Below are 19,233 nucleotides of genomic sequence, written 5' to 3'. Positions count from 1 at the left end.
TGATGGAACGTGGGCAGGCTTGCAGGCCTCTGGGTCCTCTGCCCCCAGGCCTGGCCCCCTCCCAGGACTGTGATGAAACTGTTATCCAAGGGCTTGCTGCCCTCCCTGGGGGACACCAGGGGGCTGTGGACTTGGGAGTCCTCAACTGGACCAAGGCCCAAAATCATATCACAACACTCAGAGGCCCTTGGATGCCCAACACCCTCTGGGTTCTGTGGTTGAGGCAGGTTTGGGCTTAAGAATCAGCTCTGGTTCTGGGGTGCTGTCTGCCATTTGGTCCTCGCCCTACCTCCTTTTGGAGAAAGCCCAGCCAGCCTGGCCAACCCAGCCCCAGCAGCCCTCTGCCAGCCTGGCCAGAAGGACCTGGTCTGGAGCACAGCGCCCTCTGACCTATTTCATCCCACCAGGCCTGTCTCCCCTCTGTGACCAGCTGGGTTCTCTGGCGGCGAGGACCTGGCCCTGGGCCCAGCCTAGCCATTGAGCCATAGTGTCATTTACTGCTTGGCTCTGCGTCTTCCAGAATCCCTGGGCCCCTTGCAGCCCTGCCTGACCTCCTTGCCTGGGGACTGACCGCATGAGGGCTTCCAGCCACAGGCTCAAGGCTCTGACCTTATAAAAAATACATACCCACACTTCCCAAACGCAGATGTAATGAATGAGAAGCGGAGTCACTGTTGTAGAGGCAGGCGTCCTGCAGAGTCATGCAGCCTCGGCTCCAGCCCCGCTGACTCACTGCTCTCTGACCTGCCTGCATGGCCACCCTGGGCTTCCTCAGGCCTCCTTGGACAAAGCGTGGACGCAGCCCAGGGGTCAGAGGACTGTGTGGGGAAACTGAAGCACAAGCCTGGCTGGACTGAGACCCCACTCTGCGCCAGCCTGCACTCAGCGAGGTCTCTGGGTCCCCACCATGGCCCACAGAGGCGGGACCTTCTGTTCCCTCTCTCAAGCCCCGGGCCGACATTCTCACAGGGAAGGCCGATCAACAGCCAGGATGTGCTGCTAGGCGAGAGGGCTAGCGGATGTCTGACCGTGGGGAGGTCAGGCACGGCTCCCCAGGTCTGGTAGCACCTGAGCAAAGACCTGGCGGGAGTGAAGGAGCCACAGTAAGGACTCCTTCTGGAAGGTTCTAAAGAAGGAGACATGATGTCGCATCTCCTTTAAAAGAATTGCTTGGTGGCCAGGTTGGAAATAGAGGGCGGCCAAAAGGAGAAGCTGCGTTCCCTAGCCGTCCCTGAGGCACCAGGTGGGAGCAGAGGGATTCATCGGGGGTTTGGGAGCTGGGGGTTGTGCTTACGGGGAAGGTCAGGCTGGGGAGGGGCAGGTTTGGGTGAAGCCCAGGGAGCCAGCCTCCTGCATGGTCACCAGACAAACAAGTGGAGGGAGGGGCAGGAGCAGACAGAGCTTTCTGGAGTCCAGGGAGGCCGGCAAGTTTTCAGCCATGTCGCTGGGTGAGGTGCCCCGGGGGCTGAGTGCAGACAATGAGGAAGCTGGACAGGAGGGATGGGCCCTGAGACCAGGAGCCTGCAATGGAGCCTGAGAGCCAAGGGTGTCCGGAGGAGGCTATTACATGAGAACATTGCTACCAGAGGCCCGTCCAGGCACTGGGAGGAGCCCGGGATTCAGAACAGCGAGACTCAAGCTCAAGGCTGGGGCAGCCCGGGGCTGCGCATCGGTCACCTCTGTGGGGGCAGGAGAGACACATCTTCTCGCTTGCCCTGCTGTCCCTCCTGTAAGGGCAGGACCAAACTGTGCCCAGAACCTCGGGGGCAGAGCCCCCTGAAGAACGCGGTCCCCGGGCTTCCAGCCCCTGTGGGGCAGGTGGGAATGACATCGTCTGCCAAGACAACATCCAGATGTCCCACACACATGTGTGGGGACACCAGCTCTCCGGGGTCCTGTGGCCTGCCCAGGAGCCCACAGGTCGTCTCATTTCTCTGTTGTTTTCTTAGCATGAAAACAGGGAAGAAACCATGAAGGAAAAGATTTGACCTCAAAAACAAAAGAGAGAGAGAGAAACCTCTGTGTGCTCTGTGTGCCAAAAAATACTTTATACAAAGTTAAAGGGCAAATTACAAACAAAAAATAACTATCATATTAATGAACATGTTTATTGCCTCCCTCTATAAAGAGCTTATAGGGACACCTGGGGGCTCAGCCGGTTAAGGATCCTGGGATTTAGCCCCGCGTCGGGCTCCTTGCTGAGGGAGCCTGCTTCTCCCTCTGCCTCTGCTGCTCCCCTTACTTGTGCTCTCTCTCTCTCTCCCTCTCTCTCTCAAATAAATAAATAAATAAAATCTTTAAAAAAATAAAGAGCTCATAAAAATGGTTAAGAAAAATATCGTCCCAATAAAAAGTTAGCCAAGAGTATAAATTGATAATTCACAGAAGTACAAATAAATGTCCAATAAACATATGTAAATTTCACTGATTATTAAAAAATTCAGAATAAAACAACAAGATACCAAGGTGTATCTAATAGATTGCCCCCCCCAATTTTTTTAACGACACTGCAGGTGAGTTTATTTTGATGTGCTTTGCACCTGTTGGCGGAGGGGGGCGGGTAGGTCCACACTTGGACTTCATACCACATTAACTGTCTTGTGGCCGCATTCTAAGTTCTGTGGGAGCATGGCGCCTGTGGCTGCCTTGCTCCCCTGCGACAGGAGGGAGAGACTCCCCTCCACTGACACTTAGGCTCTTACCCTTTCCCCTGAACTTCTTTCTTTTCTCTTCAGAAGGAAGTAAAACATTTATTGGGCATAAATGTATTGCGTATACACGACGGATATAGTTAGGCATCACATGCAGCATAGTATTTGCAAAATCTGTACATTACCATTGACATGGCAGGTTTTGCACAATGTATATGAACTAGTCCGAAATTTACAGCACAGGAAGACATATGATTGTTTTTTTCTTCTGAAGTTGAAAAGCTTGGAAAATATTTTATCTTTCAGTGTGAACTGTGCAAGGCTGGCATTCCAGCCATTCAGTTAGGGCACTCCTCAATCTGACAGGAGAGCTGAATGACGGCAGCCAGCCGGACACAGGCAGAAACCGCCAACGTTTCAAGTTGGTAAGAACAAGGCAGACGATAGGGGAAAAAACGCTTGAAAAAGTTTTCTTCTTAGATGCCCTGAACTTCTCGTATGTGGGCATCTCCTGCATTTTGGACGGTTCCTTTCCATTCCCAGGGGTGTGATTGCTGGGTTAAAGGGGACGGGGAGTATAAGGTGCCCGAAACGTACTCCCAGACTGCTTTGCAGGAAAGGCTCCTAGGCACCTGTCCCCCCCCCCAGGGCCTTTGTACAGCTTTGTGGGGCAGCACTGGGTGTTCTTTTTCATTCTTCCTATTTTCAAAAGCTTCATTCCTTTTTTTAATTAGTAGCACGTGACAACACAGGTTACCGACCCCAAAGTGTTGTGGTCTCCCCAGAATGACACCCTCCCCCCCACCGAGGGTACAGTCCCTCTCGTTACTGGTAATTCCCACCTGGCTTTGCATATCCCATGAGTCCCACAGAGGCTCCCATAATACTGTTTTCCTTTTCTTTGGGGGTTACTTTTCTAATAATTCATTTGGAAACCTTTTTAAGAGCTTGCGAGTCTTTTCTCTTCCTGTGGTAAAACACACGTGAGGTAAAATTTACCATCTTAACCATGTTAAGTGCAAGGTTCAATGGCATTAAGTATCTTCACGTTGCACAGCCATCCCCACCCTCTGTCCCTGAAACCTTCTCCTCTTCCCCAACTGAAACTGTCCCCATGAAACCCTAGATGCCCAGCCCCCGCCCCCGCCCCAGGCCCCCAACATCCTGCTTTCTGTCCTGGGAATCTGGCTCCTCCAGGGGCCTCCCGTACATGAAATCACACATTGGTCCTTTTGGGGCGTCTGTTTTAATGTGTCATTTCTATGTTTATTTATGTCTTTGCCTCCAACTTGCCATCACTACCCAGGAACACCCAAGGCACCACCTCCGGGAGAGGACCTGCTGGGCCCATGGCTCTGCCCCCTGCTCTGGGGGGTTGCCTGATGGAGCTCTTCCCTCATACCGAGGGCCCCGGGGCCCTGGCCTGTGGCCCCCTCCCGGCTGTTTCTTTTCCAGACTCTGAGCCCCCAGAAGCAGGCGTTCATTTTGGAGGTGCTGTCTGGGTGCCTCGAGTACCAGAAGCTGCTGGCTGTGGTGGTGGATGCCTTCTACGTGCGGGCTGGCTGGCTCTGCCCACGGGCTGACTACAACCTCTTCGAGGGTAGGTGTCCCTGCAGCCCAGGGTCCGCCTGACAGACACGGACACAGACTCCAGGCCCATTGAAAGCCCGCCTCCAGGCAGCTGGAACTCGGGCCCTGCTGCCCGGGTCCAGAGCCTCTGGTCCCTGAGGGAGGCACGGCCCACTTCAGAGAGAATGCCCCAAAAGGCTGGGTGAAATGATGATCCTTTATCATCAGCCCTGTTCCTGACCCCCAAACCCTGAGGACTACAGGCAGGGCCAGCCTATGGCCGCAGTCCGCACTGTCCAGCCGGGGATTACATATGAGATGTCTCTGCCTGGCTTCTTGCCGGGCCCTGACGGCCATCTGCTCTTCTGGCATGCGGTGAACATGGCACAGTGGCCAGTGTCTCCAGTGTGGGTGATGGTGCAGCCCCCAGCCCCTGGACTAGGCCGCAGGGCTCCTGTCCGGGGGGACAGGATGAGGACTGAGGGGTGCTGGGGGACCAAGCTTGGTGTCCGGGGGCCAGGTCCAGAGCTGGCTCCTGGGCCCCCACCTAGCAGTTGGTGTAACCAATGGCCCTGCGGACGGCTCTCACCTGGCCCAGGGACATTCAAGCTCCAGTCGGCTCGAGGATATTCGGTCTCTCGGAATTAACAAACGAAAATCCAAAATGGTTTTACTTTTACCCAGGGAACTTCTGCAATTTCTGAGAACTCATCAAATGAGTTAGTGAGTGGAAGTGGGGTGGAAGCCACCACACACTCACCTGTGTGAGACGACATCATCTGTGCTATCGTGTCATCTTGTCCATTTCACGGGGCGCCGGGTGGAGCTCCCACCCTGACTGCGCACCTGTCAGGGCCCTGGCCTGTGGCTGACTCCCCCACTTTCAAATCCTAGGGGGTGCAGGGGAGGACACCCCAGGGTCTGCCCCACGCTCACCAGCCCTGTCTTCTTAGTGATCTGCTACCTGGCCACGTTCCAGCTGGAGGAACTTGGCTGTCAGCTCTTCTGTGACATTGTCAGGGCCCAGCCCGTGGACAAGATGCACAAGGTGAGCGCCCTCCACCTGCCCTGCCACTCCTTCTTTTTTAAGATTTTATTTATTTTATTGAGAGAGAAAGAGCAAGCAAGAGAGAGCATAAGCAGGGGGGACAGCAGAGGGAATGGGAGACGCAGGCTCGCTCAGCAAGGAGCCTGACTTGGGATTCGATCCCAGGATCCCGGGATCATGACCTGAGCCGAAGGCAGCTGCTGACACACGACTCTCGTGCTGCCTGGCCCGCCCCCAGTGAACGACCTGTTCCCAAGGCCCGCAGCTCAGAGTGCACTTTTGGAGACCCAGAAAGAGGCATCATGTCTCTTAGCCCACAAGAAGCTCTCATGGGGGACTCCAGCACGTGGTCTCCCCTTACAGCCGGTTTTCCGGAGCCTGGTTTGAGTGGTCTGTAGCGGTCCCCTGACTAGACAAGGCCCTCTAAGCTGCCCTGCCCCACGTGCCCCTCCTGAAACCCTGCTCCCCATTGGCCCTCAGACATGCCCTTCCTCTGGGACACCCTACAGGGCAGCCCCCCAACAGGCCAAGGGCTGGGGCCTGAGCTTCACCTCCTGTGGCCACAGCCAGCCCACTCTGCACAAGCCCCTCCAGTTCCCCAAGGGGGCCAGCCTCCACTGAGAAGCTAAACTGTGCTGTCTTCTAGAACCAAATCTGTTACACTTGAGGGCCCCGATGGGAAAACAGCCATTAGGAGCCACGGCCGCTGGAAATTCCTGCTGCGGCGGGGTCCCAGCCATCCCAGGGCAAACATCCTCAATCCCATGAGGGTGGGGTGGGCAGGTCACTCCCCAGGTCCACAACCGGCACTGCCCAGGCAAGCAGCGGCAGGTAGCAGAAAACGTTGCAACTCCATTCTTGGAATTCTGGAGCCACGGGGTGGGGGTGGGCGAGGAGGCCACTGTCCGTCTGTCCCCACCAAGAGCTCTCCAGAAGTGGGGTGTGGGCCTTCCAGGTCCTAGACAGCCAGCTCAGGGACAGGGTCCCCACCAGTGGGGATGGGCCCTGCTTGGCTGGGGCATGCTCCAGGACTGGGGTGGGCTGCCCCGAACGCCCGGACACTGTGAGCAGAAGCCCACATGGTGAGGGCCAGCTCCCCAGAGCAGGCACGCCAGCCCAGCAGGGGAGCAGGGGTCGGGCTCCCGTCTCTGTTCTGGGAAGGGAGGGTCTGTCCTGGGGGGCCTCCTGCTCTGGGGTGGACAGAGGTCTCCTCTCATGGTGCATTAGCCACACCTGCCCACTGGACACTGGCTTTCTGTGTGAGGGGAACTGGGGGCCTCACCAGGTTGGGGGGGTCTGGATCCAAGCCCCCCCCCGAGTGGTTCATTTTTCTCCCGCAGTTCCTCAGTTTCTTCTTCAACCCCTTAAACCTGTGCTCATGGATCAAGGATGAGTGGAGTCTCATCTACGAGACCGCCCATGTGAAAGAGAACTGGATCGACCCCCTGATGAGGTGGGCCAGGCTGGGAGCCTCCCTGCACCGCTCTCCCTAAAGCCGCCCCCACTGCCTGTCCCCATGTCCCATGACAGGCTTGGGCAAACACTGGTTTCACAGGTGCACGCCAGGACCCACAGGAGAAGGACCAGCACGGGAGTCAGGGTGAAGCGGCCCTCTGTTGCTTCCCTTCTGATAGGGCCCGGGGGCGGGGGGCGGTTGTCCACATTGTCTTCCTGGGGACAGAGAGATTGTTTTGGCACAAATAGACCATGTTAGGTACCAGCGGTGTGCAGGAGACCCAGAGGCCCAGGGAAGGCAGAAGCCCTTCTGTGGGAAGGAAACTGTGGCCCTGGGGTTTTGGCGTGTCCTCAGAGCTGCCCCTGCCCTGGAAGAAAGTCCTCAGTCCCAGCCAGGCTGGATTCACTGTCCATCCACAGGGCTGCCAGCAGGGGCCTGGGCCTGCAGGGCCCTGAGAGCTACCTCTGGGGTCAGCCTGCTTCCTGGGCACCCTGCCTCCTGCCCCACCACCCCCTATGCAGCCCTACTACTGCCCACTATGGGACCAGCCCCATCCCAGACCTGCCCTGCCCCACGTGCCCCTCCTGAAACCCTGCTCCCCATTGGCCCTCAGACATGCCCTTCCTCTGGGGGCCGCGGTCCTCAAGCTATCCAAATCATGCTGCCTGCCCTCAGGGGAGCCTCACTGGCCAAGCTGGTGATGTGGGCTATGCCCTGCTGAAACCCCTGCTCCAGGGCACCCCCACCCCACTCCTGTAGCCCCTTCTCCACGTGTCACCAATAGCACAGCTCTGGGAACGTTCCAGGAATCTCCAGCTTGCCCTGGCTTCCTTTCTTGGGCCATCTGCTGGCCCAGATTTGCTCCATGTCCCCAGTGCCCTCCTCCTCAGACCCGCTGGACTCCTGCAGCGAGGATCTCTCTGTCCCTGTCCTCCCAGCTTCCCACTCGCTCGCTCACCAGCTTGACTTGGGCTCACAGTGCTGCTGGTCCTGCTTCCCCACCTGCTGTGCGACGCTGGGGTGTGGCTGGTACAGGCCTGCATGGGAGACATCATCACCCCCACCCGGAAGTAGACCCGGGTGTTTGGGGGATCCTTTGGATCCCAAGGACCGTGCCCTAGTTGACGTGCTTTGAAAGTGGCCCTAAACGGCTCCTTCCACCTTTGCCTTCAAGATGGCAGCCAGAGGTCCAGGAGCTGATCCACCAGCTGGAGGAAGCGATGTCCAATCAGCCCCCTCTTTCAAAGACCAAGGCCAAGGTCACAGAGCCCAAGGAGTTCAACCTGACTGTCCGCCGGCCCCGTGCTATTCCAGTCCCTGAGCCAGTCCCAGTCGTGGCCAAGTCAAAACCAGTAAGTGCAGGCATTTGCAGTGGGCACAGGCTGTGAGCCAGTGGCAGGCTGGGCTCTTCCCAGGGGTGAGGGCGCTCTGGACCAGACTAGGAGTGTTTGATGACCCCACCCAGCTGACCTGGAGCCTTCCCAGTGGGCTCCTGGGCTCCACATACTGAGGTCTGGTCAGTGACATGAAATGAGGCTAGGGGACCATGGTGCTCAGACCCGTCTGGACTCAGCACGCGGAGCCTGTTGCAGCATACCTCTCCTTCCCTATTAAAGAGTGCAGGGCGCACGTGTAGATCACCATATACTTTTCTGTGCTCTTCGGATTGTGGGCCAGTGATAATGTCTGTCTGTGTGACCCTAGTCATATGGGCCTGTCCCCACCCCAGGGCCTTTGCACATCTATCACATCTGCCTAGACCCTCTTCCCCGCCCTCTTCCTCTCCCTCTCCCTACCTTGCTGACTTCTCCTGCCAGTCAGGATGCTGTGTATTGCAAATAACAGGAAAAAGCAGTTCAATCTGGTTTAGACTATAGAGAACTGCTGCCTCTGGCTTGATCAGAGCTCTAGCTGTGCTTCTGTGGGTCACCTTTATCTTTGGGCAAACTTCCATCATTGTAGCAAACCATCCAGGGCATGAGAAGACATCTAGGGCCAAGAATTCCATGACGGTATGATGAGACCAGCTCAGAGGGCATGCCCCGCCTTGAGCTGGTCACTGTGACTGGGGTGCGACATTCTGACTGCTTGTGCTCTCTGCCCCGAGCACTGGTGGTGGCTCAGCTTCCCGGAACCACCCTGGTTTCCTCACAGAATTGAGGACCGTGTGAGGGTAAGGGGGTGGTGCTGGGGGGCAGCCTTAGGTCTCACTGCAGCTTGTCTGCCCAGACAGGCTTTCCGCAAACCCCTCACCCCTCATCGAGTTTTCGGATGCTCCTTAGACACACAGGGCAGAGGACCAGGAGTTAAGGTCTGGAGCTCAGGGCTTTCCCGACTGTCCCTGCCCACCCTCCACGGACACTGCCCTCTCCAGGCTGGCGAAGGTCCCCGTGACTAGACCCCAGAGATACTTCTCAGGCCACTCTGGTCTCTGCAGTAGTAAAATGGTGCAGCCCCTCCCCTTCTCTGGGCTGCCTGGCACTCACTTTCCTGGGCTCCGTGACACTCTCCTGGCCTCACCTGCCCCTCCAGGCCTCCTCCCTCATCCCCTGGCCCCCAGTCATCTGCCTGTTCCTCCAGTGTCTCCTGGGGCTGGGCGCTATGTTCGGCCACCTTCCTTCTTACTGCTGGCCTGAAGTCCTTCCTTTCCCTCCCCTGGATGACCACCAGCACCCGGGGAATCCCAGTCAGATCTCAGCAGCTTCCCTTCCTGCCCTGCCTCTCCTGGCATGGGCACCACCCTCCCACACCCACATCCAGCTGGCCGCCGGCCTGGCACCTCTACACACCCCTCCGCTGACCGCAGGCTCCTCTCCCACCCCCCACCAGATCCCCAGGAGCACCTACCAGCCGCCCAAGGAGCACCAGCTGCTAGAGATGACCAAGAAAGTTAATCGCTGGAAGGCCGAGGTGAGGAGCCTTCCATGACGCCTGCCTTCCCAGAGCCCTCTGAGGGGCGTTCTGTGACAAGAAGGTGCGGGGAGGAGGAGGCAGAGGAGGGCTGGGGAGCTGGTCGTGCTTTCGTCCCTTCTGGGCCCCAGGGACACTGGCTGGTGGCCAGCGGGGCCAGAGCCACGTGCTGCTGCTTGCAGGAGCGGCTCCTAAAGGCAAACATCGGGGAGATGCGGTGTGCGGTGCCCCGGTCCCGAGGGGAGCCCCTGACGAAGGTAACGCCCAGCCCTCCACACCCTGGCTCAGTCTGCACGGTGGCACGGAAGCATGGCTCCCGATGCCCTGTCAGCGGCGTCGCAGTGAGCCCCTCATTGAGCCTTTCCAGGCTCGGTTCACAGAGGGGCAGGTGCCCCGAGCCAGGCTGAGCGCGGCCTGAGCGCACAGGCGTGGACGCACCTCCCAGCCCACTGCGGGCACGCATCTTCCGTGCTGTCTGGGTGCTCCCAGGTTTCCATACGGAGCACTTAATATTTCTCTAAGAAAAACAAAAACCCCAGGTATGTTTGTCAATAAAGAAAAAGTAAAGGGAGCAGGACAAGGAAGGCCTGTTCTCGGTGGCTGCTCACTCCTAAGGGGCCGGGCCTGCCCTGCCCTCCCCCTGCGGGCCCCCCTGGCGGCAGCCGGCTAGGCAGAGGTGCTCTGGCCCCCCCGCAAGCAGCTGGGGCAGGCCAGGGGGTGGGCATGATGGCTGGGTTCCCGGGGATTGCCCTTTGACCCACAGCTCCACACACTGGGGCTGTGGGGCCCGTCCTGGGAGTGTCCGCAGAGCAGCAGCAGCGGCAGGCAGAGAGCACACTTGGGGGGCAGCCAGGAAAGGTCGTGGAAGCCAGCCCCAGGGAGCAGCGGGGGGGGGGATGGGCCCCGAGCCCTGAGGTTCACGCTCCCCTGACTGGGAACTGCTGTCCCCAGGCCTGATAGGGCCACTTGTTCCCTGTCCCCGTCTGGGAGGCCTGACACCCCAGAAAGGCTGGGGAGGGCACTGGAGGACAGAGGCGCTGCCCTGGGGGATGCATGTGCACGGGGCTGGCTGGGAACCCATGGGTGGGCAGCTGGAGTTAAGATAGAGAGGAGGGTGCCGGCTCTCCCAGGGGTGCAGGGCCCACCACCTCCCCAGGGTGCGTTGAAGGGCACCTAGTGGCCGCAGATGCCAGGCCCTGACTCTACAGGCCTCCAAGAAGAAGCTGCCGCTCCGGTTCATGCCGCGAATCCTTAAGACTCCAAAGCTGACCTTCTACAAGGTGAGGGGTGCTCCTGACTGGTCCGGTTGGGCATGGGTGCCTGTCCCCTGTCCCTGGACACCCACCTCCTGGCCTGCTCCGTGCCCAGGGGCTCAGATGGCTAGAGCTGGAGGCAAGGCCAAGTATGGAGGGCAAGGGGGCACTTGCTGCCCTGAGTCTGCCTCACCCTCCTCTCCCCTGCAGCCCAATGAAGTGCCGGTCAAGCTGAACACTGCTGCCATCCTCCGAGAAGGGTCCTTATACCAGCGGCAGGTGGAGAAAGAGCTGCAGAGGTGGGGGCGGCTGCTCCTCACCCCCCTTCAGAGGAGGGGGCGCAGGGCATGGCTCTTCTGGGAGAAGAGGGGCCTGGTAGCTGTGGTGCTTTGGTGGGTCTGCAAGCAGGCCAGTGTTGGGGTCACAGCTGTATCCAAGGAAGGTGACCCCGGCTCAGTGAAGGAAATGGATGGGATGGAAGGGGACTGAGCAGAAAGCCCAGCCCAAACCTCTCTCAGGGGTCACCTTCTTTTCAGACCTTTGCTCATGTCCCCCTTCCCCCGCAGACCACCAGCATGGCAGACCCCTGTGCTTACCCCATGACCTGAGCTGTGGGTGGGAGTTTGGGTGCTGCCCAGATGGGTGAGAGGAGAGATGAGTGGCCACAGGGATGGCTGCTGGACAGACGGGTGAGCAGACGAACGAGTGGCCAAAGGCTGGATGACAGGACAGGGACAGGTGGACGGTGGACGGGGTGGGTGGGTGGGTGATGTGGCTGGTGCTGGGTGAAGAGTGCTCCACGCCTGTGAGGGTCACTGCCCCCAGGGGAACCTGTGGCGCCCCGGTGGCCAGCACAGACCCTGACCTGGGGATAACCCAAGCCCCGCCTCTTCCCCCCTTTCCCCAGGGTGGATAAGCTTGTGGATGGGGCCGGGGACTTCTCTGAGTTCCTTGAGTGGCAGAAGAAGATGCAGGCGAAGGACCGGGAAGAGGAGCTGACGGCCGGCGAGTGCCGGAGGCTGCAGGGGAAGCTGAGCCGCGAAGAGGCCATCCTGGCCCGGCAGCACCTTACACAGGAGAACAAGCAGAAGGCCGACCAGAAGAAGGAGGAGGTGATGCAGCCTTGTGGGAGCAGCTGGGGCCTGGGGGCCGGCCGGCGGGCCTGTCTGATCCCTAGAAGCTGTGGGGCTGTCGAGGGTCATGGGCCTGGCCGCTCCTGTGGTGGTTAGTCTGCAGGCTTACCCTGGGTCATTTTCTCCCAAGACCCCTAGCGTGGGTGTGGTTTCTCTCCCACCGTGACAGGTGGGGGTTCCGGAAGCTCTCTGAGTGGACAGTCTGGCCAGCACTTCTGGTCCACACTGCCCCCACCCTCACCAGCAGAGTCAGCTGGCCCACACATCCACACATGAAGAAAGACCTGAAGGTCTGGCAGAAACGTCTGGAAAGCCAACACGTGGCAGGTTTGCATCTGGTATCCTCTTCCATAGGAGGGTCTCTGGGCATCCATGTTACCACTTCAGAGGCTGCAGACATATCTTTCTGGGTTCGTCCTCCTCCTAGGACAGGTGGCCCAGGTGGGGGCCCCCAACCTGTGTTTCCCTGAAAGCCTGTTCCTTGCGGAGGGCCTGCAAGTGGCCAGGGCTCTGCAGCCCAACTGCAGCCCTGTCCATCCTCAGACGTGTGCTTCTGAGGACCTGCGGTCACCTGAAAGCCTTTTTCATAAACTTGTTTGTGTCTATTTCTTTCTTTTTTTTTTTAAAGATTTTTTATTTATTTATTAGACAGAGATAGAGACAGCCAGCGAGAGAGGGAACACAAGCAGGGGGAGTGGGAGAGGAAGAAGCAGGCTCATAGCTGAGGAGCCTGACGCGGGGCTCGATCCCATAACGCCGGGATCACGCCCTGAGCTGAAGGCAGACGCTTAACCGCTGTGCCACCCAGGCGCCCCATGTTTGTGTCTATTTCTATTAGATGTTAGGGTTTATTCTTCCTTCCCTTTTATTTTCCTTTTTTACAAAAAGAAAGTCAAAACAATATGAACAACAGACTCAGAGAAGCGTCCTTCTTGGGAGCCCACTCCCACGTACCCACCTCAGCTCTTATTTCCATTAATTTCTGGACGATCTTTTCTGTCTTTCGTTCGAAGCAACTGTGCACACTTGCTCACACACACTTCCTGCTTCCCTCTTTCCTCACACATGATGCCGATGTCGGTGCAGCATCTGCGTGAATGACGCCGTGCAGCTTCTGGCCTCAGGGGCAGGACACTCTCACGGCGGACTCCTGGAGGGGCTGTTGCCAAGTCAGAAAGGCACGAAACGCAGGGCTTTTGCTGTGTTGCCCTGTCCACGTTGTCCAGGGCACGCGGTCTCATCGGAGATGCCGCGTCACCTTCCACAGGTGCCATGCAAGGGGCTGGGCCCCCGGGACCCCCGGCAGGGTGCACTGCCCTGAATTCGGAGATTTGCGCCGAGCCTGTGGGCGCGACGCGGCATCTCGGCACAGTGCTGACAAACCTGTCATTTGTTGGGTGTGGGGCTGAGCGTGTTTTCATGTATTTAAGACCCATTTCCGTGACTTCTTCTGTGAACTGTCTCTTCATGGCTTTTGTCCAGTTTTTCACGGCTTTACTGAGGCATGTCTGACGAGTCAGACTCCTGTACGTTTAAGGTGTGTGATGTGACAGGCGCGCCTGGCTGGCTCAGTCGGCTGAGTGTCCGACTCTTGATTTCAGCCCAGGTCACGATGTCAGCATTGTGAGATGAGCCCCACGTTGGGCTCTGCTCTCAGTGTGGGGTCTGCTTCAGAGTCTCTCTCCCTCCCACTGACTCTCTCTCTCTCTCAAATAAATAAAATCTTTTTTAAAAATAACTGGCAATTCTATTTTTAAATTTTTGAGGAAAAATTAAAACACTCTTTTCCATAATGGCTGTACCAATTCACACTCCCACCAAGAGTGCCTGAAAGCCCCCTTTTCTCCACATTCTCACCAACACTTGCTGGCTTTTGACTGTGTTGTGACAGCCATCCTAACAGGTGCAAGGTGATAGCTCATCGTCATTTTGATTTGCTTTTCTCCGATAATAAGTAACGATGAGCATCTTTTCATATACACCTTGGCCATTTGTTTATCATCTTTGGGAAAATGTTCACGTTCTTTGCCCATTTTTTGGTCAGGGTATTTGCCTTTTTTTGGTATTGAGTTGTCTGAGTATCTTGTGTATTTTGGATGTTAACCCCTTATTGGATATACGGTTTGCAAATGCTTTCTCCCTTTCCATAGGCAGCCTTTTCATTTGGTTGGTTGTGCTGTGCTGAAACCTTTTAGTTTGATGTAGCCCCAATAGTTCATTTTTGTTCTTATTGCCTGTGCTTTTGATGTCAAATCCCCCCTCCAAAAAAAAAATTGCTAAGGCCGATATGAGGGAGCTTTTCTCCTGTTTTCTTCTAGGAGTTTGTGATGTCAGGTCTTATGTTCAAGTCTTTAGTCCACTCTGAATTGATTTTTGTGTGTGGTGTGAGGTAGGGGTCCAGTTTTCCCAGCACCACTTGTTGAAGACATGGTCCCCCCCCCCCCGCTGAGTGGTCTTGGTGCCAAAGGTCCGTCAGCACTTTCCAATGAGCTCTTAGCCTTCATTTCTTTCATTTTTAAGAGTTCTTTACACATTAGGGAAAGTAACTCTTTATGATATATTGTAGACAATTTCCTCCAGTTGGTCACTCGGCTTTGCTTGTGATGTGTTTTGTGGTGCAAACTTACCAAGCTTTCCTTTTATTTTGTCCACATTCTGAAGAGCAAAAGAAAGGTTTTTCCCGTACCCATGTTAGAGAGCAATTTGGCCCATGTGTTCTCTAGTATTTGTGTTTCATTTTTACATCCAGATCTCAAATCCACTCAAAGATTATTCTTGTACACGGTCTGAGATCTGAATCCATTTGAGTCTTCCAATCCATGAATGCACTATGTCTCTCCATTTATTTAAATCTTTTACTTCTTTCATCTGGGTTGTATAGTTTTTAGTATCCAAGTCCTGTACATGTTCAGTTAGATTTGTACCTAAGTATTTCTTTTATTTTTTTTTTGAGTAATTGTAAGTGGTATTGGATTTTTAATTCTGGTATCCATGTGTTCAATGCTGATACATCAAAATGTAATTGACTTTTGTGTATTATATTTTGTGACCTTGCTGAACTCCCTTATTATTTTTCTAGGACAAACAAAGAGTTTTGTCGTAGATTCCTTAGGATTTTCTATGTAGACAATCACATCATCTGTAAAGAAGTTAATTTCTTTATTTCTGCCCTGCATTCATATCTTTTGCTCTTCTGGCTAGAACTTCCAGGCCTGTGTTGGGTAAGAATGAGAGTATACATTTGTGCCTAGTTCATAATATCAGGGGAAATCCGTCTTTCACTGTTAAGTACTGATGTTGGATGTAAGTTTTTGTGGATGTACTCTCCATCAAGTTGGTGAAGTTCCACAAGTTTTCATTATGAAAAGGCGTTGAATTTCATCAAATGGTTTCTGCATCAATGGATGTGATCATGTGACTTTTCTTCGTTGGGCTCTGAATATAGTAAATTTGTGACAAAGTGATGAATTTCTTCACCACATGATGGAGTTTCAAATATTGAACCAGCTTATCTCTACCGTAAACCCCACTTTGGCTATGGTATATAATTCTTTTTACATATGCTGATTCTACTTGCTACTATTTTGATTTTGTTCAAGTGTTTCTGCATATAGTTTCATGCGGGATGTTAATCTGTGGTTTTCTTCCTTGTACTTCCTTTGTCTGGCCTCAGTATAAGGGTCATACCAGTTTCATAAAATGAATTTGGAGGTTCTCTCCTCTTTTATTTTCTGGGGGAGATTGTATAGAATTCGTGTTAATTCTTTCAACATTTTGCAAAATTCTCTAGCAAAATCATCTAAGCCTGGAGATTTATTTTTTGAAAGCTTCCATAAAAGTTATAAGGCTATTCAAATGATCTGCTTCATAATGGGTGAGTTGTGATCATTTGTGTTTTTTTTAAGGAATTTGCCCGTTTCACTAAGTTGTCAGATTTATGCATGCAGAGTTGTTTATAATGTCCTTTTAGCATCCTTTTTTTTTTTTTAAGTGTCTGTAGGGTCTATAGTGATATAACGTCTTTCATTCTTGATGTTGGTAGGTTTGTGCCTTTTTACTTTTCTTCTGCAAGTCTTAGAGATTTGTCAATTTCATCAATCTTTTCAAAGAACCAGCTTTTTGTTTTATTGATTTTTCTTTATTGTTTTACTGTTTTCAATGTCATTGATCTCTGCTCTTCATTATTTTCTTCATTCTACTTGTTTTCAGTTTATTTTGCTCTTCTTCTCCTAGGTTCTTTTTTTTTTTTTTAAAGATTTTATTTATTTATGTGACAGACAGCCAGTGAGAGAGGGAACACAAGCAGGGGGAGTGGGAGAGGAAGAAGCAGGCTCCCAGCGGAGGAGCCCAATGTGGGACTCGATCCCAGAACGCTGGGATCACGCCCTGAGCCAAACACAGACGCTTAATGACTGCGCTACCCAGGCGCCCCTCTCCTAGGTTCTTGAGATGGGAGCTTAGATTACTGGTATGAGACTTCTCTGCTTTTCTATTGTGAGCATTCAGTGTTACTCATTTCCCTTTATTTGCTGTGTTAGCTGTGTCCCACAAATTTTGATATACTGTATTTCACTTTCATTCAATTCAATGTATTTTTTTCATTTTTCTTGAGATTTTTCTCTTTGACCCATGGACTACTTAGAAGTGGGTTGTTTAGTTTCCAAGCGTGTGGAGATGTTCCTGTTACCTTTCTGTCTCTGATTTCTACTTTGATTCCATTGTGGTTGTTGAACACACTCTGTATGATTTCAATTCTTTCAGGTTTGCTGAGTTTGGTTCGCGGCCCAGATGTTGTCTATCGTGCTCTATGTCCCGTGCTGCCGGAAAGGAATGTGTGTACCGCTGCCGCTGTGTGTTCTGTAGAGGTTGGCCACTCCTGCTGGTTGAGAGCTATTGAGATCTTCGGTATCCTCGCTAACTCCGCATCTAGTTGCCTATCGGTTGTTGGAGAAAGAGGGTGGAAGTGTTCACCCGTGCTTGTGAAGGTGTCTTTTTCTCCTCTCAGTTACATCGGTTTTTGCTTCACACATTTTACAGCTCTGTTGTCTGATGCACATACCTTTACAATGGCCGTGTGCTCTTGGTAGTTGACCCTTTTATTATGATTATATAGTATCCCTCTCTGCCTGGTAATTTCCTTTGCTCTGAAGTTGAATTTATCTTGTGTTAACAGCTAGTCCTGCTTCCTTGAATGAATGTTGGTGTGACCTCTCTTCCATCCTTGTACTTTCAATCTGCCTATATCATTATAATTGAAATGAGTTTCTTGTAGACATCACACAGTTCAGTCATGTTTTTTAATCCCCTCTGCCAATATCTACTATTGGCATATCTGGACCAGTTGTGTTTAATGTAATTATTGATATGTTAGGATTTAAGACTGCCAGCGTTTTTTTTCTGATTGTCCTATTTTTGTTTCTCTGTTTTCTTTTTCTTGCCTTCCTATGGGTTATTTGCTTATCTTTTTATTTTTTATTTTTTTTACTTTTTTTTGCTCCTCTTTTTAAATTTCACTTTATGTATAGTGTATCTCTTAATATAGCTTTTTTAGTCATTGCTCTAAGTATTACATTATGCATACATAACTTATCACCACCTGCAAATGTTGTCATTTTATTTGTTTTTTAAAATATTTTATTTATTTGTCAGAGAGAGAGAGAGCACAAGCAGGGGGAGCAGCAGGCAGAGGGAGAAATAGACTCCCTGCTGAGCAAGGAGCCCAATGTGGGACTCGATCCCAAGACCTTGGGATCATGATCTGAGCCAAAGGCAGACGGTTAACTGACTGAGCCACCCAGGAGTCCCAAACATTGTCATTTTAACAATTTGAGTAAGGTCTAGAAACCTCACCTCCCAAGTCCCATTTCCTTCCCAGAGTCATGACAGAATTGTCTTAAATATTTCCTCTACACACATTTAGAGCCACACCAGACAGTGTCATAATTTTTGCTTCTATCATCAGACATAATTTAGAAGCCTACAGAGGAGAAGGAAAGTCTGTCGTGTTTCCCACATTTTTGTTTCTCATGTTCTGTCTTCCCTTCTGACATCCCAAGGTCCCTTCTCTTACCACTTTCTGTCTTGAGAACTTTCTTTAGCTGTGATTTTAGGGCAGGTCTGCTGACAACAAATACTTAGTTTTCCTTCATCTGAGGTTGTCTTTGTTTCTTTCTTTCCTGAAGAATATTTTTGCTGGGCATGGTATTGTGGGTTTGACAATTCTTTTACTCAGCTCCTGAAAAATACCGTGCGTCTTCCTCTGGCCTCCGTGGTTTCTGATGAGAAATCCATTGTCATTCACATGGTTTCTCCCTTATAAGTAACATGTTGTTTTTCTCTGGCTGTTTTCAAGACTTTTTCTTTGCCTTAAGTTTTCAGAAATTTAAATACAATACGTCTCAGCATGGGCATCTTTGGGGTTCACTGAGCTTCTTGCACCTCTAGGCTTATGTCTTTTGCCAAATTTGGGAAGTTTCGGCCATTACTTTTTGAAGTACTTTTTCCTCTTCATCTTGTTTCCCCTTTCCTGGGACTCTGATGACAGGAGTGATAGATGTTTTTGATTGTCCCACAGGTCCTTGAGGTTTTGCTCATTGTGTCTCTTTTCTCTGTTTCGTTCAGATTGGGTGATTTCTCTCCACTGTTCTACCTTCAAGTTCACAGATTCTTTACTCCGTCCCTCCATCTGCCAGTGAAGCTATCCAATGAATTTTCTATTTCATCTATTATGGTTCTCAGTTCTAAAATTTCCATTTGTTTCTTCTTTATGTCTTCTATTTCTTTGCTAAGCCTTTATTTCTTTGCTGAAACTATTTTTTTTTCATTTGTCTCAAACATGTTCATAATTGCCATTGAAGCATTTTTATGATGGCTTCTTTAAAAATCTTTGTTAAGTCTATCATCTTTATCATCTCAGTCTTAGCATTTATTGCCTGTCTTCATTCTGTTTGACATCATCCTGGCCTTTGGTATGATGAGTCACTTTTTTTTTTTACTGAAACCCAAACATTTAGATATTATGGGACTCTGGATCTTATTTAAACCCTTGTCTTGGCTGGCTCCCTCTCACACTGGCAGGGGAAGATGGGGAGCTGCCATATTACTTTCAGGTGGACCTAGCAATCCAGGCTCCCCAGTTGGCCTCTGTTGATCTCTACGTGGGGGCTTCCTCATTACTTCTTTGCAAGAGCTCTGGCTAGACCTGCACTGATAC

General features: G+C 52.6%; 1 protein-coding gene across 1 annotated transcript in view; it reads left to right on the top strand.

Moving 5' to 3' along the window:
- Positions 1-19,233, top strand: part of CFAP99 (cilia and flagella associated protein 99) — a 40,189-nt gene that overhangs the window by 14,391 nt on the left and 6,565 nt on the right. Inside the window, 9 exon segments of the mRNA XM_019796745.2 lie at positions 4,107-4,251; positions 5,174-5,268; positions 6,609-6,721; positions 7,899-8,076; positions 9,554-9,634; positions 9,817-9,891; positions 10,843-10,914; positions 11,098-11,186; positions 11,795-11,999. Of these exon segments, the coding sequence (XP_019652304.2) occupies positions 4,107-4,251; positions 5,174-5,268; positions 6,609-6,721; positions 7,899-8,076; positions 9,554-9,634; positions 9,817-9,891; positions 10,843-10,914; positions 11,098-11,186; positions 11,795-11,999 (1,053 nt within the window).

The sequence above is a fragment of the Ailuropoda melanoleuca genome, chromosome 11 (genome assembly GCF_002007445.2).
Source record: "Ailuropoda melanoleuca isolate Jingjing chromosome 11, ASM200744v2, whole genome shotgun sequence".
NCBI classification, from domain to species: domain Eukaryota; kingdom Metazoa; phylum Chordata; class Mammalia; order Carnivora; family Ursidae; genus Ailuropoda; species Ailuropoda melanoleuca.
Note: the sequence above shows the minus strand (reverse complement) of the source record. Positions and strands in the feature narration are given on the sequence as shown.